General features: G+C 40.0%; 1 protein-coding gene across 1 annotated transcript in view; it reads right to left on the bottom strand.

Moving 5' to 3' along the window:
- The window catches only part of aqr (aquarius intron-binding spliceosomal factor), a 47331-nt gene extending 22667 nt beyond the window's left edge, over positions 1 to 24664 (bottom strand). The window contains exons 1-26 of the mRNA XM_020614011.1: positions 24515 to 24664; positions 23985 to 24089; positions 23475 to 23531; positions 23090 to 23130; positions 22947 to 22982; positions 22705 to 22825; positions 22413 to 22553; positions 21632 to 21700; positions 21365 to 21465; positions 21180 to 21256; positions 19886 to 19950; positions 17511 to 17627; positions 17269 to 17382; positions 16784 to 16887; positions 13973 to 14075; positions 12495 to 12615; positions 11884 to 12025; positions 11323 to 11501; positions 10391 to 10558; positions 9754 to 9923; positions 8642 to 8883; positions 8283 to 8432; positions 7741 to 7810; positions 6347 to 6457; positions 5754 to 5863; positions 2369 to 2504 (exon numbers count right to left, since the gene is read on the bottom strand). Of these exons, the coding sequence (XP_020469667.1) occupies positions 2369 to 2504; positions 5754 to 5863; positions 6347 to 6457; positions 7741 to 7810; positions 8283 to 8432; positions 8642 to 8883; positions 9754 to 9923; positions 10391 to 10558; positions 11323 to 11501; positions 11884 to 12025; positions 12495 to 12615; positions 13973 to 14075; positions 16784 to 16887; positions 17269 to 17382; positions 17511 to 17627; positions 19886 to 19950; positions 21180 to 21256; positions 21365 to 21465; positions 21632 to 21700; positions 22413 to 22553; positions 22705 to 22825; positions 22947 to 22982; positions 23090 to 23130; positions 23475 to 23531; positions 23985 to 24059 (2820 nt within the window). The 5' untranslated portion in view covers positions 24060 to 24089; positions 24515 to 24664. The remainder of the gene's footprint in view (positions 1 to 2368; positions 2505 to 5753; positions 5864 to 6346; positions 6458 to 7740; positions 7811 to 8282; positions 8433 to 8641; positions 8884 to 9753; positions 9924 to 10390; positions 10559 to 11322; positions 11502 to 11883; positions 12026 to 12494; positions 12616 to 13972; positions 14076 to 16783; positions 16888 to 17268; positions 17383 to 17510; positions 17628 to 19885; positions 19951 to 21179; positions 21257 to 21364; positions 21466 to 21631; positions 21701 to 22412; positions 22554 to 22704; positions 22826 to 22946; positions 22983 to 23089; positions 23131 to 23474; positions 23532 to 23984; positions 24090 to 24514) is intronic.
- Between the last annotated feature and the right edge of the window lie 1361 nt (positions 24665 to 26025).

Genomic DNA, 26025 nt, shown 5'->3' with positions numbered 1-26025 from the left:
ATGAAATTAAATTTCTAGGTGTCATAGTTGATGACAAATTCTCCTGGAAATCTCATATCAGATATGTTCAGCACAAAATAGCAAAAGGGTTAGATATATTTTGGACGGGAAAGCACTATGCATTTTGTATTCTTCATTGATTTTACCATACTTAGAGTATGGCGTTGAAAACTGGGGAAATACATATAAAAGCTCACTTCAACCATTGTATATATTACAAAAAAAGAGCGATAAGAACTATGGGGTATAGGGATCACACCAATGTAGCTTTCATACAGTCTAAATTGTTAAACTTTTTTGATTTAGTTGGATATAAGACTGCAGTGTTTATGTATAAAGCCAGGAGCAATTTATTACCTGGTGGAATTCAAAAACTATTTAATGAAAGGGAAGGGGGATACAATTTAAGGGGTCAGTTAAATTTAAAAATTCATGCTATACGTACAACCAAAAAAAGATTTTGTATTTCCATAAGTGGGGTAAAACTATGGAATAATTTAAGTGTGGACATAAAAAATAGTAATAGAATTGACGAGTTTAAACATAAATATAAAGGTTTGTGTCAATCAAGATATATGCAAGAACAGGCTTAATGATTAATTAGATGGAACATTGTGGGTGTGGTGTATGAATGTTAACACTTTGTAATAATTCTTTAGTATATTACTTGTGTGGTGTAGAAGATAATTATTTAAGAATGTAATTATGTAAGAATGTTTACACTCTGTTATAATTCTTTAGTATATTACTTGTGTGGTGTAGAAGAGAATTATTTATGTAGAGATACTGCTTGCAAACCAGTGATGGTAAGATGATGTCATGGGGTAGGACTGGATAAGTCTGACTTCTTCCTACTCCATTCAAGCATGTACTGGGTATAAGCAAATTGATATTGGATTAGCATTTGTTAGATATGTGTAAAATTATGTGTGTTGATATATCAACTGTCTTTACATGCTTGAAAGAATAAATAAATCAAATCAAATCAAAAACACATTTCACATAAATTGACAAATGGGAACAGATAGCCTCTCTCACAAAGGTGCCCCTGCTGAGCACCTAATAAACCAGCTTCAACCAAACAGTGGGTTAGTACTGTTCTATAAATACCCCTGCGGAAAAAAAGCTTAATGAGTCTGCTGGAGGACTTAGCTTAATTGCATGTTAAGCATCTGTCTGTATGGACTATTAGGACCACCTCAAAACCCTAAGTACATTCAAATATGCACTGTTATCATTTATTAGTGACAGAGAAGTCCGATCATGGTCACAGATTTGCCATACTAACTGCTTCTCGACATTTACACGTTCAAATCTCACAGAGCTACAGTTGGCCAATTTTCAGAGGTAAAATAAATACAACTCCACTGACACAGGTGTGTGGGTTGAATATTCAATCTCAACACTCAGCACCAAATTAATAAGGAAACACAGTGGTGTATGTGAGAGGCGGACAACCTGTAGACTTCTGGCAAGGTGCAAAAATGGCAGCACGAATGCCAAACAAACTGACACTAGAGCTTGGGTGGTACGAACCACCAACTATCTGTTATAAGATGTAGTCTGAGTCATGACCACCACTATAGGACTGGCATCTCTGCACCGTTTCTAAATGTCTTGCATTACTGCTTGGATGTGATGTCATACTCATGTGACAATTACTTTTTTTCAAAAATAAGTAAATAACTAAATAAATGAATAAATAAAAAAGTCAGAATATTAAGTTGAGCCCCCCATGAGCTTGGAAACCACAGTTTAACCTTACACTTCTTTATGTTACAAATGCCTATACTGCATTTCTAGAACCCTTCTAGAGATGCATGGTAGTGCACGTAACTGTCTGCAGTTGCACTGTTCCTGCAGCCTGAGAGGACAATGATAAGTAGGTCAGAAGAAAAAACAGTGAGGGTTGCGACTGTATATGTAGTCTGGGCAAAAACCATCAGTGAGTCTCCGGAAAAGAACCTCAATAATGTCTACATTTGACTGGCATGAATACATCTGAGAAACAGGACAGATATTAGAAAAATCCATTCTAATTAATTCTGCAAAATAACTCCTGGATCCCTATAACTCCCTCTCTCTTTCCTAGTAAATCAATATTAATAACCAAACTAATTTCACTAAGATGTTTAGAGGCTTAAGAGAAAGAAAGAAGCGACTGACTGCAAAAAAAAAAAAAACAGGCTTTTGATTGGTTTGGGCTACACAATCTTTATGAAATTGGGAATTTAATTTGGATTTTCAACTTATTTTTAGCTTGATCAAATGCTCTGCACACAATAAGAATGCAAAGTGCAAAATGAGAAGCATAGCCTATGCAACACTGGTTGGCAACTAGATTATACAAGGGTGTCTTTAGTCTTACCTGATAGAGGTAGAAGTGTCCAGCAGTCTCACAGGTATAACAAACATCTCCAGGGACATCCAGGCTCCCCTGTAACCTCTCCACCTCTCTGAGGAGCTCCAGCCTTCTGGCTAAGACATAGTTTACCCTGCCATATCTGTAAACAGACAACAGAGTTGGTACAATGTAAAACATTTACCTTTTGTATAAAGGATTAAGAGACAGTTATAATGTCCAACAACTGATATCACATGCTGAATCATAGCTTACAAATGATGCAATGATGTAAGAGCATTTATGTTTAAAATTCAACTGGCTGTTTCTAGAAATAAATGCAATATTGGCAAATTTCTCTTCTTATACAAATGTAAACACACAAACAAACCATTGTTGGATCTGTTAAATTCTCTGATGCAAATTAAAGATACAGATCAGTCTCATCAATTCAAAGAAACAACTCTGTTAATGTTGTTATTCTCTCAAGTGTTACTAAATGTCCGATTCACTGGATGATCCTACTGACTTGTCTCTTCTTGTTCTCCAGTATTAACATCACTGCACAAAATCTGTGTCACAACCATGTTCATAAACCTACATTCTGTTGTATCGACCAAACTGTTGTGTATAACAAACAGGTAAGATAAAGCTTCCTCTAACTGTGGATTCAGCCTCTGATCTGATCTGCATTGTTGTTGCTTCAGATTATTTATTGTCCATGAACTGATTAAAAGAGCAGAGATAATCTAGATCTGATGGCTGCAATTTTTTGATTGAGATTGCCTTTATTGTGTTTCTGCCCTTAGAGTGTGCACATGCTCTCATAAGGCTGGTGACCTGAGGACACACAATATTTTATAGAGTAAGATATTGTATGTAAGGTACGTAGAAATTATGACCATTTCAATGCAGAGATTTAAAGAGGACAATGGCTGTCCCTGACTGTATAGCCTACAAGGTTTGTTTAGGCTCCATCACGCATTCTACTGTGCAGCTAAACAACACTGCTTAAAGGCAATTAGCAGGTGGCAACAAGATAAGCAGCACACACAGACAGGAGGCGGGAAGGGTCACTGGGTAATAGCAGAGGTCAACTATTTTTAGCCACTGTGTAAAGATCCTCAGCCAGGAGATGACTCAAAGACAACCACACTGCTCTGCTTGTTTGACCTGAATTAAATTAAGCAAAAATGGGAAGTGACCTTGCTTTGCAGATGACAGACCTGTAATGCCTTAAGCTACTCTCTGAGAAAGAAACCCAAAATAGATGCACAGGTGTGAACAGTGCCTTTATTGAGAAGGTACGTTGTTTTCTGTTGTTTTTTTAATCCAATAAAGGTATAAAACTCAAAGGCTGTGCTCAAAACTCAAATAATATAAAAATATATAATAAAGAGGGACTATGACATTTTATTTGCAAAGATTATTTTTACCTAGAACCTCGGACATGGGTTCAATATCCCTGAACAATGGATACTGGACCTTTAGTCGTGGACAGTGACTAAAGGTGCTTTCTGTACTGCCACCAACATTCACCCATAAAATCTCATTACAACACAAAATTTATCTTGAGAAGCAGGAAGGCATTTTTAATTGACAGTGTTGTAGTTTTCCCTTTGTTGGGCTTTTGGAGGAGCACTGCCTCTCATTTTTCATCTTGTATAAAGTGTTAATTAAAACTCTCTGCCTCTTTCCTCTCACTGGTGTTGATGGGGTGGAAGGAGTGTGGAGTCTGCATGTTATGAGGCAGCCAGGCAGGCGGGGATGTATTAAATGCTACTAGTTAAAGCATTTTCTTCTATGTCTGTGTTGCTGCATAATTTAAGACTGTAACAAACTGCATCCATGTGCAGAACCCACTTCTCATACTGCCATCCATGCAACAGTCATACACTCACACTGAGCGGTAATCATACACAACGTATAGTAAATGAGTGACATATATAAATCCTTCTCATCTCCTCTGGAAGTGCTGCTAAAAGCTAAAAGGTGCGATTTGCTCAGTACCACAGATGGATAGGGTTGTAATTAACAGGGCTATAAGGAAACTTTTAATAATAACAAAATAAATAATTTACATTCAGTAACACAGCCATTTATACTTGAAGGCAGGCTAAGGAGCTAATAAAAAGGAGACTGTTCTGGTGAATTCATTATTCAATGTGCGCAATGTGTGTTAAATAAAGCTGAAATAATTTCTCTTTCTCAAGTCTGTCATAAGTGCTTAAAGTGCACAGCCCCCCACTATCTCTTGTTCCATCTCACTACATCTCAGTAGAAAGGACTGAGTGACGATCCTTCAAGGCATTATACACACACACACACACACACACACACACACACAAGAGAGTAGAGCTTACAAAAAGACGTGGGTGAGAGAACTGGGAACTACAAGGGCTTCTTTAACAGGACTCTAGTGGTTTTTGTCTGAGGCTATTTGTTCTGCGCTGTGCCACAAGTGCCATTCAAGAAATAGCAGTTCTGTGTGTTTGTGGTGTTCAGTAGGGTACAGACAGAAGATCGTTAAGCAACTGGTTGAGTTAATTAAATTGTAGTCAGGTAATGTAACCTACCACAGATTACAGAGGGGCTCCTTCCTGACCCGAGGTAAATAAACATTCTGATTGTCTTAAAAATCTGAAATGAAATCTATTTATTCATGTAATTATTAATTCAGATATTTATTCAATTCATTTCATCATATCATCATTGTAAATCTATTATTAATTAAAAGGTTTTATGTATTCCTGAGGTTGGAAAACTGCATTATCTACTTCCAGTTCAACCTATAACCTAAATTGTTTAGGGAAATTTACCATTATCTATGATTGTTAAACCTGAAACCTGTCATGTTTTTCATGACTGGTGAATCTGCATCTCTCTCTCTGCATGGATTTTTGCCATAAACCTCTTCTTGGAACGCATTCTCAAGTGGCTAGTCCAAACGGGTATGGAATTGGTTCCTGAATAGCAATGAGAGGGGTTAATCAGACAGGCACTGCCAGTGAGTGCAGGGCTGTAGGGAGGGATCCCTTACACTGGTTGAAAGGCCTGGGAGGCCAATGATGCATAATGAAGATAAACCAAGTTCCTGACCTGGCATATGGGAGTATCAAGTGGCCCTTTCACTGTGTTAGCTCAGGACAATTTATGTATTGGAGCAGCTGGGCTGTTTGTGTGTTGTCGGCTGTGATCAAACTGTGATGGCTGCCTCTGCAGTGCATATGTACTGTATGTAACAACCATGTGTTAAATGCACTTTCACACTGGCATGTGTGAATTCAAGTAGGCTCTATTTACGCATTTGCATTTTTTGTGGTTTAGGTGCATCTGTGTGTGTGTGTGTGTGCGTGCGTGCGTGCGTGTGCGTGTGCATGTCCTTTCTCCACCTGTCTTTTGCTGTCCTCACCTGCTGAAGTCTTTCTCAGTCTCCAACTCCTCCTCTCCATGGCCCAGACGCAGGAGGTGGCGCTCGTCGATGTCTAAAGCCATGATCTTTTCAAACAGCTGGTTCAGAGCCTGGTGTGGAATAAACCATGGTAACAAACATGATCAGACAAAGAAAATCCTTTCTTAGATACGTGTGTGCATTTTGCCATCTACAACAGTACTTGTACATATACACCTGTTATGAGTTTCTTTTTTTAAGCCCAGTTAATTCAGTCTAAGTTACTGCTAGAAAAAAGTTTTTGTCATCATTATATCAGCTATGCTTCTTGTGGATAAGGTTCCTTCTGGCAAACTTCCACTAGTATAAAACAACAGCAGATTACTTTATGATTAAATGCTGAGTGTGGAAGACCTGGTTACAAGGGAGCTTATATTTTAATTTTTCCTCCAAGGTTTGAATTGCCTGATTAATGGGCACATCTGAGCACAAGCTGTAAATTCTCCAGATTTTTTTTTTTTTTTTTTTTTTTTGAGCCGAGTGTTAGGGAAATGTTTTAGAGATCAGATCTGGTTTATGTGTAGAGGTGCATGGTGTGTACATGTTGGGTTAACCTGATTTGAGTGTGTCACTATGAGGGTCCTCTGCTCAGGAAAGTTGTGATAAAGGTTTGAGATGATTTGGACGGCAACATCTGTCTTTCCAGTACCTGGTGGACCTACCACCTGGAGACAGCAGGAAGTGCAGAATGAGTAAAATGAAAAAATGTTTTTTTCTTAACAAAAAGAAACAACAGAGAAGATGAACACAATCAGAAGTTTGCTGCACTGCCCCTGTAAACAGTCTAGTGGTTGTGACAACTGGGCCATGAACATGTCAGCAGGGACTAGGTTACAACCCAATCAGCAGCCATGCTCACACAGACCCAATATAATGTGGTGTTGCCTGGCATGCCAAGGCTGTCCCAGATAGGTGAGGACACAGAAAGCTACTGCAAAGCTATAAAGCCTTTCAAGCCTCCCTTTTGTATTCATTATCTGGATACTAAAAGCACTTCATCACTGTATACAAGTTAGCATGATAATAAATCTCATATTTACTTAACTGGGGGGAAAAGCACATCTTATTTACTAAATAAATATTCATGAAACAGGCTGGTATTAATCTAGGTCTCTCAGGTGAGTAAAAATAGCAAGCACAATTAGATATTCTTGCATAAATCGGTGTCTAATCAACTACTTAGATTATATAGATGAAACCAGGTAGTGTGTGCTTGTAATGGTTGCTAACAACTTTGACATCCTCCAAGAAAGAAGGTTACAGGGGATGAGGAAGGGGAGGAGGGAAAGCATGCACAGTTGTTTATGACTCAGCTGAGAGCCTACTTGCCATATTTACCTCGGCTAGATGCACAATAAATCACTCCAACCCGTCCGCCAGTTCCAATCATCACATAAGAACAACAACTTTGTCTAAACAGTGTATGTTGCACAACTCTATAAACAACAAGGGTTTATCTTTAGCTGTAACCCTATGTCATTCTATGTGTGGCTGACCATTTCAATGACAATGCTAAGATTTACAGTTTTGGTTTCAGGTGGAGATAAAGCAATAAAGCAACAGCATATTTACTGTTGTGGGAGTTATACTGGAGCACACCACTAAGATTAATGGCTAAATACTGGTGGCTTTACAATGGGCTGGAACAGTATGCACCTGTAGTATCAGATCCCACTGGACTGTCAAGAGGCTTTACCCAGCATCCCTCTCAACTAAAGATATGCATGATAACGTTACAGTGTTCGATTTAAAACACAGTTTGTCTTCCTAATTAAGTCCACTATGTTCTGGGATTTATTCTGCTAGAGTCCGATATCCACAATATCCAATTGCTGGAAACGTGTTTTGTCAAATACATAATCTAAACCTTGCAGATTTTCTTAGGACAGCTTCAATTTAATCTTATGTGGGCATCTAGTACAGTGAAACACCATCTACCAGTCCTTACCATAGTGAGTCCTGGCTGCATCCCAGCTCGAATGGCTTCAATCTGAGTAGGAGTGAACTGAATTGTATTCCTGTAAGAAATGTATATAGCTGATATTCAGAAATCAAGTAATTAGTCTGCAATAGGTATACCGCCCCTCAGGTTCTGATAATGGAAACGCAGCAATGGTGAACAAGCCAGCAGAGATACCATGGAGGCAAACAGTAAAATACATCAAAACAGTTAGGCCACGAGTAGGGTACCTATAGTAAATATTTGACTTGCACCTGTGCTGTTTTATACTGAGAATGTGATTTAGATAGAGGTTATAAACATATGGTATGTTGCAATATAATATGCTCTTGGGACCAGACCTCAAGAATGAGCGTTATTTTATTTTACACTGTGGGTGGCGTTCTAGTCAATGTTAAACCATCTTTAAAAAGATCAGCATGCTCATTTCAGAAAGAAGTCGTGTTCAACGAAGCAGCGAACAACATTTTGATCACTAATCTCAGTAAGTTGTGAACAGGAACACAGAGGCGTTGGCCTTGGCCTCTCACCTTTTGGGCTGGTTGTACGGATATGGCCCACGGTTGGGGGTAACATAGGGCTCAACAACCAAGGTCATGCCCTCCTCTTTGTCTTCCACTTCTTCATCAGCCTTTCTCTTCTTTCCCTTGTTTGTTTTGTTTGAGATGGGAAACTTGATTCTGAGAAAGCAAAAGGCAGAAGCAAAGCCGGATTATTATGGTCATACCATGAACTGTATGTATATATATATATTGTGGCATCAATTGCATCCAGTATGAAGTTTATACAGCAGCAATTAAATGAAATACTAATGTTTATTTAAGGTAAGTCAGCTACAACCTTTCTTAAAATCTTTTGATCATCTGAATACTGGATCTTTGACTATCACCTGAAAGGGGGCACTTGCAGTTCAGAGTCCTCCTCAGTGACCTTTATGGTATAACCAGGGAAGCATGAACGTAAGTGGTCCAGGGACAGAAAGGTATCATTGAAGTCCAACGTGGAGATCTGATTGGGCATTTTGGAATAGTGGGCACTGCCGGGATCACCATAGCCTAAGATAATGTCATGAAGCCAGTCTGGGACAACACACACTGTGTTCATCAGGTTTCTGATGGTCTCTAGCACTGCCTGAAGCAGAGAGAGAGAGAGAGAGAGAAAAATCAAACCAACAGATTGCAATGTTAAAAAAACAAAAAGAATTTGAATGTGAAACATTTAACTGAATGAGGCATGTCAGACAACAGAGACCCAATCACAAAGGGTGGTTTAGCAGGATAAGAATAGCTTTGTGGTGGGCTGATGGGACAGCAGGTAATTTGTATATCTGTCAATTATGTTTTAATGAGCCACAAACTAATACCTTGTGCATCAAACACTGTGTGAGAAAGCATGTTTACTTTTATCCGTTATACATCAAAGACGGGGGAAAAGTTTCTTGAATGCCTATTAGTTCTTTTGGATTCCCCCAAACAAAAAACTTCAGAAACATCTGTCATTGCTCTAAGTGTGAAAGACAGAAATAGGTTTGCAGAGTTCAAAATAGCAGATTTGACAAAGCCATAATGAGAAGCTCTCAAATAGAATTATATAATAAAAACTATGGTTAACCTTGTATAATACAAAGTAACAAAAGACAGATGGGAAGTTTCACACAGTTGCATGGATAACTTCTATGACCTGCTGAAAAAGTTCAGGTCTGCCTTTCTTAACCCTGAGGATGACACCTTTATGTTATACTGATAATAAAATATGCATTCCTACAGTACAGCCACAAGGAAAATGTGAAAGAGAGGTACGGTACACATGAGAGCCCTGAGTGGTAATCTCAGAGTTGCCCTGCCCACAGTCTTACAGCTACAATACCCAACAAAGTATTATATGTGCAATACATCACTAAGAAGTGGTGTTGGCAGGACAGAGCTCAAGGTCTGAACATATAGGACTCAAATACAATTTAGAGTAACGGCTGATTTGTAGGCTTCAGAAGGAAGTCCAGACCTTGAAATTATTCTCTTTGGGTTTGCGTCTCATGATGACGTTGAAAGTCTCATATGGGTCTTCACTGCCACTCTGAATATTGCTGGTCATGTCCTGTTGATACTGGTTTGGGTCCAGCCAAACGCGGAATGTTCTGGCATCTCCTCGTAGCTTAGGCCTCGGTTCAGGTCCTTGACCAGAACGGTGGGGAGAATAGTTGTTAGACCAAGGAGGGAAGTGGATAATGTACCGTTAAATGTGCCAAAACACATTTAATTGTAAATTCAGTGCTAAATATAGAAGAAAGAAATCTAAATTTGCATGCCATTTTCAAAATACTGTTACAAAGTGTTACAGTATCAAAAGAAATAGGTCAACATACAGTAGGTCCTGGCAGAAAACAGTAGGGCACAGATTTACAAGGCCAAAGGGTCAATATTAAATACTGAATCTAAATCAGCTAACCATGGTTTCAATAAGAATTTCCACTCTATGTTTACATTAAAAAAAAAAACAACTCTTTCTAGAAGAGCTCAGTATGGCTTCTCTGTGGAGGATCAGTGAGTGGAGATGATCAGGTATTGGTAGGTAGATGGGTGTCATGTATCAATTGTGTTTATGCTGATTATGTTTTGTGTATGCAAGCGGGAGCGCATACCTTCCTCAATGACGCGTCCTTTGTCATCCAGCATACCCTGCACCTCACAGCCTCTCACGTACACCAGCCCAGTTTGCTCCACAAAGGGCTGGCGTCGGTCGAAGCGTGTGCCGTAGGGCAGGTTGGGGCACACCGTGATCAGAAAGCAAACGTCGTGCTTCCGCAGCCCTACAGCAAAAAAAGAACGGAGAGAGCAGTTATAGAAAGAAAGAAGGGAGAGACAGAGGAAGTTAAAGAGTAAAATGGCCACAAAGAAAAAGAGGTGATGGGGAGTGTTGGGGAGACAGAGTAGCAGTGTGGGAGAGTTTGGAGAGGTAATCGAAACCACCCTGTCAGCAAAAACCTGAAGCTCTAATTATACGTTGGGCAAGTGTCTAGTGGATGCAAGTAAGTAATACATCATCCTTTCACCGAGTTACAAGAAAGAAAGTAAAACCATAAAAGTGGGTTTAAAAAAAGTGAAGACATCAATTTGGGATACATTAGGCTTACGTTCGTTTTTTTTTTTTTTTTTAAACCAATGATTACTTCTACAGCCCACTGGAAAAAAAAACCCATTCATCTGCTATATTAGTTAGTCCAATACACCATAGGGGTGTGAACCTATCCTATACTGTTCTCTGGAGAGTGATAGCAGATGGCCTGCTGAAGGCTTCATTATGCTTTATATGTTCCAAGTGAATTAATGTCTTTCAAGCCTGTTGACATTACCTACAGTAGCCCTATCAAGCACACAGAGTAACAGAGAGAAGACGGTTAAGAAAGGGGCTCTATGATAGTAGCTGCACAGAGTTCACACGTCCTCACAGACACGACATAGGCAGGGATCATGAGTCACGAAACATACATTATAGACAATTATATAAGTGATGAAAATAGATACAAAAAATATTTACAGTAAAGATCTACTGCAATTGGTCAGCCAACTTTACCTTCCCACTCGTGCTTGATATGGTCTTGTACATTTAGGTTAATAGTAACATCGGCTCGGACACGAGCAGGCCAGCTCTCTCCAATCTTGGGCTTGGCAACTTCTACTATGGAAAAAGTGGTGATCGGCTGAGCCATTCTAGCCCAGCCTCCAAACACAACTCCACCGTACTCTGACTGCCTGTGTAGAGGGACAGACACAACAATAAGTTAGACAAGTGCTGTGGGATGTTGTCAAGACTGAAAATCAGTTGAATTTAGGGCAGCACATGGCACCGCTACTTCTTTATTTACTTTTGTAGGAACTTGCTACATCACTTGGCATAATAGGAGCAATTATTATGTTAAGCAATGGGTTTTCAAATGCTGTGTACTAAATGGCACAGTCTTTTAATGTAAATTCATCAATGCATATGCCACTATGGGAGAGGTAAACAGACCATAAGAATCTTCATTCGTTGAACTACAATGACAAATTGTGGTGTAGCGGGGTTAATGGTAGAAATTTGTCTTGATACTGTCAACTCAAAAAGGACTTTTTATCCCATGTTTAGACATCTCACCAAGGTTTCATACGCCACACCACGTCCTCTATGTCCTGTCTGATCTCATAGGTGGACTCTAGACGAAAGAGGTTAAAGTTCCTCAACAGGTAGTCGTGGAGGGTCAGAAACTGGAGATTTAGCTTAGGCAGTGCCAGGCAGCCTAAGAAGAAATACAAATAAAAAGCCACAGAGTGGATTACAAACTAAATATGCAATTATCTCACACGCACACACAAAAAGTTCATCAAAAGGTCATAATTATTTTTCTATACAATTACAAAACTGGTTGAATGGCTACCTTTGTAGCTACCTTTGTTATATTAGGTGTATAAATCTTTGCTTCTCTACACATTACTGCATGTCTGCGTGACAGTGCACATGAGGGATGCTGCCTGGATGGTCCTTGGCTTTTGAGTTACTGAAGGTGGCCTTGCCAGTTGAAGAGGACTCCCTAATAGAAAGGTGCCAGTTCAGTGTATTTATTATAAGGGAAAACACAAGCTATGGGTGTATGCTTGTGAGTATGTATGAGGCACTGACCAGACAATGAAATAAGCACATGCACTCTAGTGCACATTAACTCACACACAGACATGCAAACATGATCACAATTCACGAGCAACACACACCTTCCCCTGAGTAGTACTCTGTCGGGACGATGTTCTCATCCCAGATTATTTTCTCTGTTGGATAAAGGGGCATCTGGTTAAGTTGCTCAATCTGAGAGATTCTGCGCTCATGACGGGACACCTATGTGTGGCAAATGGAAAGAGAGAGAGAGAGATGACAAAGACAAAAAGAAACTGGCTTATGAACAAATGCTCCCCTGCCTCTTTGGTTGAGGTTCTGTGAACTTTCTTTTATTAGAAGACAGACCATAGAATAAAGAAAAAACATTTCCACCAGTCTGTTACACCATATCACATAACACAGGATCTGGTGTAAAAACAGAACAGCCTCTCAAAAAAAGGCTCTTTCACCCTAAGTATATGTATGACTGTATTCATAAATGATTGCTTTGCTACTGTATGGCAGAGTTTACCCTTATGGCCCCGTCCTTTTAAATCCACCTGGGCAGAGATGTTGGTTGTTGGGGGGGCGACCTCAGGTGCACACTAATAACTCCCATGACATTGTCTCATACAACAATCTAATCAGATAATTATGAAACAGCTCTTTGCCATCGCTTCTCAGAGAAAGACCTGGGGAGGACCTGAGTGAGTAGTCGCAGAACAGCCTTGCACGACCCACTTTGATGAAGAAATCTACAGCACGTGTCAGCGTATACTAGGAAGACTAGCAGGACAAGAGTCTAATAGATTCCTGGAGGAGTTTTAAAAATGAAAATTGGGACTGTAGGGGAAGGAGAAGCAGAATGCACAATCAAACTAGTGCCAACCTTTTATAAGACACAGGGAAAAAAAACCCAGAAGAAAAAAGGTTGTTTATCTCATCAGCGGTCTTCAATTGACCCTAAGTCACACAGCAGACCACATAAAGCAGTAATTGGATTAGAAAGTAAATTCATAAGGAATGGGCAGTGAAGAGGGGATAGTATATGCATTCCAAGGTCAAGAGCTTAAATTAATGACTAAAATGAGAAACACAAAACCCATTATACCGTCAAGCTGACTGGCCAATTATTAGTCTGTAAAATAACTGTTCACCCACACTGTAGAGGTGCACCACTACCAATTATACATCTTTTATACTGCAAGTTGACAAGCACAGAGTACCTGAGGTATTACTTCATTCCCACATACAACTAAACCACCTCCTTCTAATGAATTTAAAGACCTAGGGTAATACATATTACCTGGAATAAATATTTTAATAGCTGACTTATAGAAAAAAACAACAGGACTGTGTTTAGAAGAAAACTTTTTTAAAATACTTTTAGTTCCTAAATTTTAACTGACTTGTCTGATAGATAAGATAGTTCAGGTCACAGTTGCAGCATAAGCAGCATGTGTCAGTGGTACTAGCCTGGATATTCATCATCATTACTGTATAATACATGATTCGTTATTATCCATTACATTCCACTGTGATCAGATTTGCATGGTATAGAAAACACTTGTGAAGTTATTCACTTTATTACACTCACCAGAAGCTCAAGGAGAACTTGTTTCTCATAGGTGGTGTCTTGCCCTTCAGGCAGCTCTGGCAGGAGACACAAGTATGAGGCCACCCGGTGAAGTGCACTGGGACTACAGAAAAAAAAAAATTGAAACATGGTTTGTCAGCTAGAAAATCTGTATTTACAAATTACACATGTAGCTGCCACTCCTTTCCTGAACAGGGATGACAACAAAGCAGGTAATAACTAACTGCTGTCCAAAGAGACAGATTTGGTAATGACTGAAATGTGGAGGTTGAGATTACAACAGGGGGAGGCTGATGTCTCCTCATATAACATGATGAAGATGTCAACAAAGATAAACTTAGTGCATTATAGAATGTAATATGTAGTTTTTTTTTTACACTACATGCACATCTAATAAAGATTACTAAACACTACTGTATGTCTGAAGATACACAGCCTTAAATTTTTTGTGCTTGTTAGTGCCGCAGCGCAAAGCAGTCCTGTTTAATCTGACACAGCACTCCTCCTCTGTCAGCATGTGTGTGTTAAGGGGCTGGAGCTCACCGACGTGACAGGATTATAAAAATCAAAGCCATCTCCGTCTCAAAAAGTTGAGGTGTGGCTCTCTGCATACAAACCTGTTAATCATGCTGACACACTATGACACAGGCAGAGTCTGGTACACAGTGAAAGACAGGGCCTAGACACATTGTGACAGGTCTGGACAGCCACATGTGGCACTGACTGACCACATCCATGTATGTGCAAGCATTCTGCTACTTGTGATGCCAAGCTTGGGTAGTCGAGGTGGCAATTCTGCCAACATTGCTGTTTAGTGGATGACTTGGCATAGGTCATGGGGACATTCCTTCCCTTAGCAACAAAATAACATCAGCACAACAGCTCACTCTGAGTAATGGAGATGACCGGACCAGGATTATGATTGACAGCTGAGCCAGGATAAGGTAAAGACAGGGACACAGAAATTGGTCTTCATTTTTAGTTAAGCTATTAACTATCAACTTTATTAAGCTAATTTAGTGTCCATGTTCATCACTTTATTAAAGAGAAAATTACTGAGCAACTGGTAAGTTAAGGGCATTTTCATTCAGCTAGCTAGATGTGTAACATCACAACCACAAAAAGCCTCAAACAAGCAAACAAAAACTGTGACAAATGGCTTTGATGGCAGCCTAACTTTGCTCAAAATTAAGGTGTTTATGATTTTACCATACTAAGGACTAAGTACACTAATTATTTTACACCAGTTCTTTTGACATTTCCAGTAATGCAGACACACTTCAGTGTTTGCATTTCACAAAGTGATGCGAACTCTTTAATTAGATGATCAATTCTTTTTTTGGCCTTAAATGACAAACAGTAGATAGAAGAAGTGTCTGTATGTGAGAGAGTAGGTGTGTATACGTGTGGAAAGGCTATGTACAATAATGCTGCGCTTGTGTGTTTGGGGGACTTAGCAGATAAATTCAGAACGGCGGCTGACTGGAAGCTTAGAGCAGCAGCTGGAATAAACTGGCATTAGCGTGGGTTGTTGGATGAAAAGTGCCTCGTTTAATCTGATTGGCATAACTGGAGTTACCCAGGAGCTACTTTGGTGACAGTTGGGGAGCAGAGAACAATGGCACATTCAAAACCCTAATTCTGGGAATAGGAGCTAGAGCTTCTAGCAATACATGAAACGGTTCCACTAAGTCTTTACCCGATTTAGCTCTGCTCGGCTCATAACCCTCTGCATGACTCAAAGGAACTTAGTATGGGGTTGAAGCGTTTATAATCCACATACAAGTTAAAAAGAGGTGATAGATACAGAAGTGAAAGAGGAAATTTGTGGTGTCCCTGCTCTGAGCAATTATGACAAATAAAGTCATCACACACTGTACAAACAAACAAGTAATCAGTCATTCTGGAGTGTGTTGTAAATTCAAAATATGAAAAATATGATGGCTTGAAAACTCTCTAAAAGCTTGGGTCAATAATTAAAATTTTTATATCAAATACCACGAAAGGGTAGAAAACCCCGAGCGTAATTACCGACTTCCAATAAATCAATGTCTTTTCACCCCCCTTCACACACATGTACTAGTGAAAACATACACACAAGCTAGTTCTTCAAAGCGAGAGTGCTTTTTGGCAAGCTAATATGATCCGACAAACACAGCTGTTCAAAGTTTTTTCTCAAGCCACTGCAAATCGATGAAATTAATGAGGCGTGCCTCTGTCTCTGGCTGGTATCAGCTGCCTCTTTAAGGCCTCACTAGCTGCCATTTAGCAGGGAAGTCAGGCAGTATCAGTGGTGCTGATGCTATAATGCAGCAGGGGACCAAGACAGGTATAACTCTGCATGTTTGCCCATATTTTAACTGGGGTTTGTTTGTTTTGGTGGTCATAAGAACTTTAATACATCACAGGTCAGGTCTGTATAACACCTTATGTTTTGGTTTGCTGAAGAGTTTCTTTCTGTGAAACTATTTTTGCCAAGGTCAGTACTTTTAGAACTATGGCATTTTCTCTTAATACCATACAGAACCCCAAGGGTCCCACATAAAGTCAGTGCAGTAATTACTTGTACATGAGTAAGAATGGTACACAACCAAAGGGGGGCCACCTCAAAGTAAATATGCAGTGCCTTTACACATTTGCCAGAAGTCCTCTTAGCTAAAATAGCACATTTGCTACAGCAATTTACTATTAACAGACCACCATTATCTTACTCAGTCCAATCATGTGCAACCTTCCACCCACCCCCATCTGTGGACTGACAAAATGCAAGTGCACCTCAGTTCAAGATTCATTTCAGATGCTTTGATTTACCTGAGATGTCCAAAGTGTTTCGTCAAGGATTCTCTAGTGTCTACCGCTGCTACGTTAGACAGAGCAAAGTCATGCAACTCTGGAAAATGAGCAAAGGCTGCCCTCTGCAAGATGAGACACAAAGAGCAGAAACATCAGACAAATGTCCAAATAACAGCATCACAATAAAAATCAACATTGGTTATAATACTACCATGACCCAAGCCAGAGGTATCACTGTGAGGCTAGAGCCATTAGTATATACAGAAAAGAACGAGCATACAGTAAAGCAAAAAAAATGCTGTGAAAATACTGTACTTGAGTTTATATTTGATACTGAGGGCCAATTGTGAACCCATATTATCACATCACAATTATAAAAATCTGAACCAAAGATGTCAGTGAAGGGCAACCTGGGCACATTATGAAAACCAACAGCATGAGCAAAGTAAGAATCATATAGAAGGTAGCTATAATACACCGACTGTCTATCTGTACATCTTTACCTGCAGGGAGGTAATTCTGTCATAGTGCAGGGTAGTCATCTCTTTCTCCGTCAGGGCGACTCCTGTCTGGTCATTGATCTCAAAACCTGTGTAGAACTTTAGCATGTCCAATAACTACAAAGAGACAATAGCACGAGTTACTTCTACACATTAAAACAGGAACAAGGGTGATTCTGATTTCAATGTGCAATCATTTAAAGTGCACATGTAAATATTTTCTTGTGTTTGCAAGCTGGTTGTACCTGGCAGAAGAGGTGTCCCTCCTTCTCTCTCTGGGTGAGGCTGGACAGGTGGCAGCTGACCACCAAGTGAGAATCATCCAGCACTGTATTAAACCAACGCCTGGTGGGCAGCAGGGCCTAAACACACAGGACACAATCATACTAAATGCTTATAACTGTGGCTAAAACAACTTGATATTAAAGTTATCACAGCTGTACAAAATGCTATTTTACTGGACAGGACCAAGACAAGTCACAGGGCAAAGAAAACAGGCTGATGGATGAAAGTCTAATGTCTGATGAAAAAACAAATGAAGTACTGTATGAACTGCCAGATCTCATGAGTCAAAACAATCAACTGACTCAGCAATGACCATCACTACATTATGATCCATGTTCTTTTCTTGTGTTGTGGTTGTTTCGAATGACATGATAGAGAGGAAAGCAAATAAGGCAAACTGACAGTGAGATGTGAAGACAACAGTTACTTCTGTAGCCGTCATTATTTGCTTGCTGTTGCACAGGAATATGATTTGAAGGGGAAAACAGAGAAAACCTGCCAAGTGAAGTAACAGAGCAGCTTTGGTAGGAATATAACAAACACTGAACTGACAGACTTGGTGAGAGGATGACTGGCACACACGGAACAATACATCTATCACATCGTAAAGGCTGAAAGAGAAGAACTGTCCAGAAAATAAACAGCACTGAGAAACAGAATATGAAGTGGAAAACAAAATATCTATTATTCCATTCACTGAAAACTGCTATACAAATGCAGCAGGTGCAGGCAGTGATACTTAAACACAGAGAACAGATAATCTTACATCCAACAGCCATCTTTGATCTCACTTCAGTCTTGACAGGAAGAATACACCACGCATGAAAACTAGGATCTTTTTCCCTGCATTAATTTTCAAGTTGAGAGGAGAAGTATGGATTTCAGGTAACTGAGGCTTTGTAAAAGAAAAAGTGCTGAAGGACAGGAGATGTCTCTGGAGAAAGTGAGCTGGCTCGCCAATAGCTCTTGCCAGGAACAGAAAGGCCAGGCTGTCAGTAGACAGCCAGATGCGATCTATTGAGATCTCTCACTGGTAACGGGAGCTGCACAGGCAGCAGGAGCAACTATCTTATATGACAGTCTTCACTCCAGACAGCCTACCACATTAGCAAGGATGCCTCCCCCTCAAACACTATGTGAAATTCTATTTTCCTTAATTATTTCTTAAATTAACCAATAGTTCAATAGGTTCCTCATCTTTCATTACCACAAAAATGTGAGGCTTTAAAGTGTAAGTGATGTGACTGATGTAAAAACCTTTGCAGCAGTAACTAGTTTGTATTCAGTTGACAAGGTAGTAAATGACCATATCTTCTAAGCCACACCCCTGTCAGACTGACACAGTGACACAGGTTAAACCAGACATTTGTGGATGATCTATACTTGCAAAAGGACAATGTTTACATATTTAAGTAAAGCTGCTCAATACGCTGCAGATCAGCACCAGTCCAAGTACAGCAAGGCAGAACAACAAAACAAATAAGAAGTGAGAACTGTCGAATAGCACAATCTCAATTTTCCATTCAGACTGATAATTATTGTTTCAATGGAATAAATAAACAGAATGCACAGATATGGTACATATATAACTACAAATTTAAAAAACTCACCAAAAACAGATGAAGAAAAAGAACAAAAATCTTGTTATATAAAAGGCAGCTCGGCTCGACTTCACAGCATTTCACAAATTTTACTAAAGCAAATTTCAAATATACATGATGCAACAGCAGGTAAATGAGGAATATAAAGTAAGATGGTTGATAGGAATTTTAAATGTGCATGTTGTTAATTCAAAAACAGATAATATGACAGTATAAATCTAATATAATCAACTGTTCGTTAAAAAACAAGTGTTATTCCAGAAACGAACAGGGTCTTAGATTCTGACCATTATGCCAAGCACATGCTGAGCATAACTCTATACCTTATAGCACATGTCAAAAGCCATTAGGCTGAAAATAACCTCTCCCACACTGAGACTGTTTCATATACTGCATGGCTCTGCAGGTAGGAATGACAAAGACACACTGGGTGGAGCTAAGACTGGACATCTATCCACTGTCTGTTGACCTGAGTTAGCTATAAACGTGAAGGACAAAAGGCAAAGGAGCATTGCAGAAATGGAAGCCTGGGCTGTTATGTTCATCAGAATAACATGATTAAGCAAACAGATTGTAGACCTACAGTGGAAATGTGTGTCTGACTAGTCCATGTTAAAACTGAGCACATCATCTTTCATTGTAAATGTCAAAGCAAATCTAGGGAGAGAGCGCTCAAATGGCAAACTATCGTAACACTTCCTGAACAGGACTTAGAACAGGAGGCTGTGTCTTACCTCCAAATCAATCATGAGTTCAATGAATCGCTCACAGTAATGCACCCTGTCCATGGATGCAGGCCCTATGGAAAAGGGAGGAAATCATAGAGCTTAGCGATTCACGTCATGGAATGCATGTTGTCAATGACAAATACAATTTGGCAGACAAGCAAAGACAACTATCAAACTACAAGGCCAAAAAAGGCAACTGTAAGGCGAAGAAGCAAAAATGAGGTTGTGTAATTATCAGGAAGGATATGAGGACAGCAAACACAGGTGGGCAACACAAAGGTGCCATGCTGAGTGTGTGAGATACTGCACAGACAGCACAGCACAGCAGCACGCTGGAACCTTAGCCCTCAATAAGCACACTGATGTGTGTGTGTGTGCGTACTTAAAGTTGGGGCTGCAATGATGTGGACCCTGCTGGGCTTTAGATTGTAATCTACTCTGTCAGATTTGAATTCTACCTAAACACACAAATACACAGGTTCTGTTTTTAGCATTCAGGTAGGGGGCCTCTGTGTCTGCCTGCATTACAACATCATACTCAGCGCCAGTGGCTGTATGGCAGCTGGAGCACAGGCTCCTTCGGCAGTTGCACGACTCAGAAAGAAGGAAGTCGTGTGACTGAAATAGCTATGAAAACTGGAAATAGTGTGTTTCATACTGGCAATATGGCCCTAAACTGAAGAAATATGGACTCACGGTGTGCAAGCTCTACAAAGGATTAAGTACATTATGCATGATGTGAAAATTAACAGCAGCACCCACGACGACTTGTTTTGACACAGACATGACAGGGGTCTTTTTAAAACTCGAATCAGTAGCTCTTTTTACACTGCCCTGCCTCTCTGCATAAGAGGTACAGTACCGGCATGGGCGGAGGCCAATAACGAACCCCAACAATGCCGCAATAAGAGGTAGTGTTTTTACCAAGATGAGTTTGCTCCACCTCCTGCATAAACAGGATAAAGCGGAATGGGGTGGTGGAGATCCGTGTGAGGGAGAGAAGGGGAGAGAGTAGCAGTGATGGAGAGAGTTAGAAGTGAATGAAGAGGAGGAGGAGCAGCGCCAGTGAGAATAAAGCAAGTCCGATGACATGATAAGCATAATGCTTCTAGTACTGGGTCAAAAGACCAGCAGTTTGCTGCAATCTCTGCATAAAAAGTATTTGGAGGTAGAAATCAACACCACCAGGGATGCACCCTTTCATATTTAAGACAAGTCCAAGATTTAAAGGTCTGTTCTAGCTTAAGGAATTCTATTCTGAGTAGTCGTACACAACACTATGAATTTTCTTTATGTTTACCTGAGGGCGGAATTGACATGAGGACTCCAATAAACTTTTTAATGAGAGCTGAGAGGAAGGTCCTCTCTTTTTTTGCCCTGAGGATAACACAAAAAAGGAAAATTAAAGAGCTTAGAGCCTTGTGGGGTACAAAACATAATTTCAATCTGTACAGATCTGAACACGCCAGCAAAAAACAATATTACTGTTCAGCTGCGTTAGCATCCATCTTATCAAATTTCTTCTTGATTAGATTCCAGAACTTTTGCAGCTTTGGAACGTTCTTCAGCTCTTGTTGGAGCCTGGACTGCAAATATAAAAAAAAAAATAAAAAAAAATCAGTAGAGTCCATTGGATTAGTGTCACAGCAAGGAGGCAATTTTTTCCTATTAAATTATTAAACAACCTCATTACATGGTGTGTGATGATAACCATTAGAAAAACTTAATTAGGGTAATAGGTTGACATCTTACTGGTAGGAGACACATCCACATAGGCAGAGAGATGAGCTGCTGCACTTGTTCTCTGATCAAATCTACCTCCTGAGTTGGAGGCGCAGAGAGAAAGAGAGAGGGGGCATTGTCAAAATAAAGTATGACAGATTTTTATTACACTTCAGCCCATAATAAAAGTCTGCAACTAAAATATTTAGAGGCCTTCATAGAATACAATCACAGTGCAGCAAGCTATCACAGCATATTTTAAAGTGAGACATCAGCAAAGCTTCCTAGTGGTTTTAATGCAGCATCTAGAGGATACAGATGTGTGGATCCTGACTCAAATTGTACTGCCTAGGCTGCTACTGCCACCTTGTGGACATTACAAATAACTTCCTTACAATATGGCATTTTGGCATTGCTTACAGTAATAAATTCAAAGTTGTCCATAACGTGTTTAAGCACAAGCTTGATTATTTAAAATGTCATACAAATGCCTTGAAGTCATATTTAGAGTAAAAAGTTAAATAAGTACTTTTGCAAAGACACTGATTTTTTACATGTATGAATGCAATACAGAAATGTTTACCTAAATCTATTTAATCCAGTTTTATTTAAGAAATCATGTTTCTTTAAACCTTGTAAATATTGCAATCAAAATATAAGCCAATGAACCCAAGTGATCTAGGTATTAGAATAAACACAAACATGCTTATTTATTCTACTTGCCATAGAATAACACCTCCAAACTTTCCCAAATATATTCATTCCTCCTGTGGGAATTTGAGACAATGGAAATTAGTGCAGTGGTACACACCAGACTGTTGAAGCAGTGGTCTAGGAAGACCAGCAGTATAGTTTGCTCCTTCAGAGTGAGGCCAGACTCCTCACTTGCCAACACAGCATCCATCACACATTTAAAGAAGAATGGAAAATGACTGGGCTCCTTCTTGAATACCTGATATACACCATGCAATAGAAAAGATAGTGTTGTAGAAAGTCATTCATTTGAATGGTAGTGGTAGATTGCCGTGTTGAACTCAGAAGTTAGGATGACCATACAGTCACAATGAGATGAAACCTAAATACGGTATGGCACTGCTTTTTACCTCCCATGCTGGGACATTCTCTCTGAACTTCTCATTGACAATGCAACAAATGGACATGACGTAGGCACTGCTGGACACCTCAGGAGTGTAGTTCACCCACAAGTAGTTTTCAAGGTACTGGCTGAAAGATGAAAAAAAAAAAGAGCATCAATGAGCATCGACCCAGCAAGTGGTGTTGCCATTTATTTATTTAGGTGACTGTTTATTAAACAGAGGGAATGAGAGAATGTGAAATATCCCACCTGAATTCAAGCAGCATAATTTTTCTGATGGCAAATCTGAAAACATACAGGAAAGAAGACAACAGAAGTAGACTAATAAGTGTAAAAAGTGTTCATTAGATAATAAATGTAGTTCAAGTCAAAGATGCTGTACACACACATACTTGGACATGAGAATCTCTTTTTCATAAATATCTTCCATCACCTAAATAGACAACAAAGAATGTTAAAATTCTTAGGGTTTAAGACAAACAGAGAACCTCCATCTTAATGCTAAACACATACTATGTATTATCTTTAGGAAGAGTTCTTTAACTGGTAAAAGCAGCACTCTACACCTCAATACCATTTTACTGTATGAAACAACATGGTTAAAATACATTTTGGTTAGACTCAAACCACAACTATTAACTGTGCTTACCACTTGTAAAAGGAGTTTAACTACTAAACTTTATACCTCTAAGATGAAACAATGCATATAAATGGTCTTATATTTGTAGTGCTTTTCTATGCTTTCACACTACTTGGCCATTCACCCATATAACTCACCTTAGGGTCAAAGGGCAGTTTATTCTTTGCATGGGGAGCCCAATATTGATTTGCCAACTGAAACCAGGAGAAAAATATGTAGTAGTAAATATATGCAGTATTAACATAAAAAGGTATGAATGATTCATGGGGCCTGGACTTAGACACCATGCTGCATAAGTAGAAAACCTAACATTTCAACAAGACATGCTTGTGGGCTTCTTTGGTTTACTGTATCCTTTTCTGATCTAGTACCAAATAGGAAACTATCTAATGAAGGGAAAGTTCTCCAACTCTGACTGACTCTCTTTTGACAAAACATTGTGATGCACAGCACAAACCCTCAAGCCCTCCCTCACAGACACACCCCTCCTCCCACTAGAAACGTACTTTTTATAAATATTAGGATAAGAAGGCATGTAGTAATCTTAATCTATATACGTATAGGTTCACAACAGGCTTATTAGATTGATTAGAGGTCAATATGCAAACCCGACGCCAGGTGAAGAGAAAACTGTTCTGCATCATTACCTGTGTGACATATTCTGCATTAATCTGCGACACAGAGGGCGCTGCCGCCTTTTTAGCGGGGGTTTCTTTCTCCATAGTGGTCGTCTCAAGCAGCTACAATGGCGACTGGGAAAAAGAGCAGAAATAATATATCTTTAGAAAGACGTTACTGCTAATTAACATGGCTCTTTGTGGACGGCATTAATAATATGGGGAAGTAATATAGGTATAGCAAGCATAGCAATGCTACTGAGAAAGTTAGCTAGATAGCTTATGTGTTAACGTGAAAAGTGACGAAGTGTATGCAGTTCTAAAGAATGTGATAATAATTACCTAATGTTTGCCCAGTCTTCTCATTAACGTCATGTAGGTGCTATACGCCCCCCCCCCAAATATTTATTTATATAGCGGTATGTAGTATTAACATAGGATATTAGCCGTTTCACAATTTCAGGTGATGAGCTAAGACACAATGGACTCAAAACAGTGTTCGGTGACCGCGTTGTTAGTCCCATGGCGTGCGCAAGACACGATAAAGCAAGCTTACCAACCTTTAATTTTATTCCAGCCGTAGTAGCGTGCAGTTGGACTTTTTTATCAGGCATGTACACAATCAAAACGTGTTATGTGCGCCAAACTTCCTGAACGTCTTCCTGGTACGTCCCTAAAACCGTCCCCAGGCTAGACGGCATAATTTCTGTTCCGTTCTAGTTTCAGATATGTCAAAAAATGACACATTCACAACTGCACAAAGCACACACTTTATTATTAAAAACATTATAATATACAGTCTGAATAAATATAACAAGACGCACTGCAAAATACCAAACAAAACCATTTTATAAATGCACTTGTTGCATCCACCTTGTAATCTGTACAGTTGGAAAGGTTTTCAGTGCATTTCAATGATCTCCTTACTAGATCTAGGGCAAAGTAGATGGCATAAAAATTCAAAGGAAGGACGAACACTAAGACAACATGCAAGTACACTATGATAATGTCCATATAATTTCACAAAGTTAGGCAGAGCAAGCATTTCTTCATTGCTAGTATCGTGTGTGTGTGTATGTGTGTCACCTCTCTCCTCTGGCCCCCCAGCAGCAGAACCTGGGCATGGTTCCCTTCTCTTTCCACCCCTGCCCTCACATCTTCAGTCGGATGCAGTTGGTAATGATGTTTCCTTTCTTGGGCAGTCTCGAGCCCAATGTCCCAATCGGCCAGACATAACACACGCCTCTCGGAATGAAGCCTTTTCCGCTGCACCTCCTCTAGCCCCTCTGCCACGTCCACGTCTGTGTTCTCGGTGGCCTTGCCCTCCTTGCTGTCCCTGGACTGCCTGATGTATGGTCATGGTTGCCATATGCTGTTCTTTCTGGTTTCTCTCCTCCTCCTCTTTCTTCTTCTTCTCCTATGTTTGCTGCTCATGTGCATGAGTGGCATGCCTGCAGAGCTCTGAGAGACGAGCATCAGCATAACACACACAGGAGGCTTTCACTGCACTGGCAATGACATGTGTCAGTCCATTCAGAAAACTGTTGCAGAGATACATCTCCCACACTCCTGCAGTGTTGCCCAAGTCCTCTGGCTGTTGGAGGCTATGTATGTTGAACACTTCTGTGAGGCGGTGGAGGTACTCATCTGGAGTTTCGTGGGCCGTCTGCTTACATGAGGTGATTTTGCCCATCTCCACCTTGGTGGGGGAAGAGGTGGTAAATTCCCCAGCTAAAGCCTGCACTGTATCCGTGTAGACTACATTGCTGTATTGACTCCAGTCTACATGTTGACAGTGACATTCTTGAGCAGAAAACTTGCCTGCAAATTTCTGCCAGTCAGAGCGTTTAATCCGGGGAGTCAAAAGTCTCTTTAGTTCAGTTGTGGTTGGTCTGAACGTGTGGCAGAATATGACAAGCTGTTCAGCAAACCTTTGTCCTGAAGCTGTAGGGTCTGGGGGGTGTTTGAAAGCTGCTGTTATGTCTTCTGTAGTCCAGAAGCGGAAGACAAGCATTGGAACTTGCAAGCCTGCCACCTTATCCAGTGGCATGCTGAGAACCGGGCCAGGCCT

This window comes from Monopterus albus, unplaced genomic scaffold, assembly GCF_001952655.1.
Source record: "Monopterus albus unplaced genomic scaffold, M_albus_1.0 scaffold141.1, whole genome shotgun sequence".
Lineage (NCBI taxonomy): Eukaryota > Metazoa > Chordata > Actinopteri > Synbranchiformes > Synbranchidae > Monopterus > Monopterus albus.
Note: the sequence above shows the minus strand (reverse complement) of the source record. Positions and strands in the feature narration are given on the sequence as shown.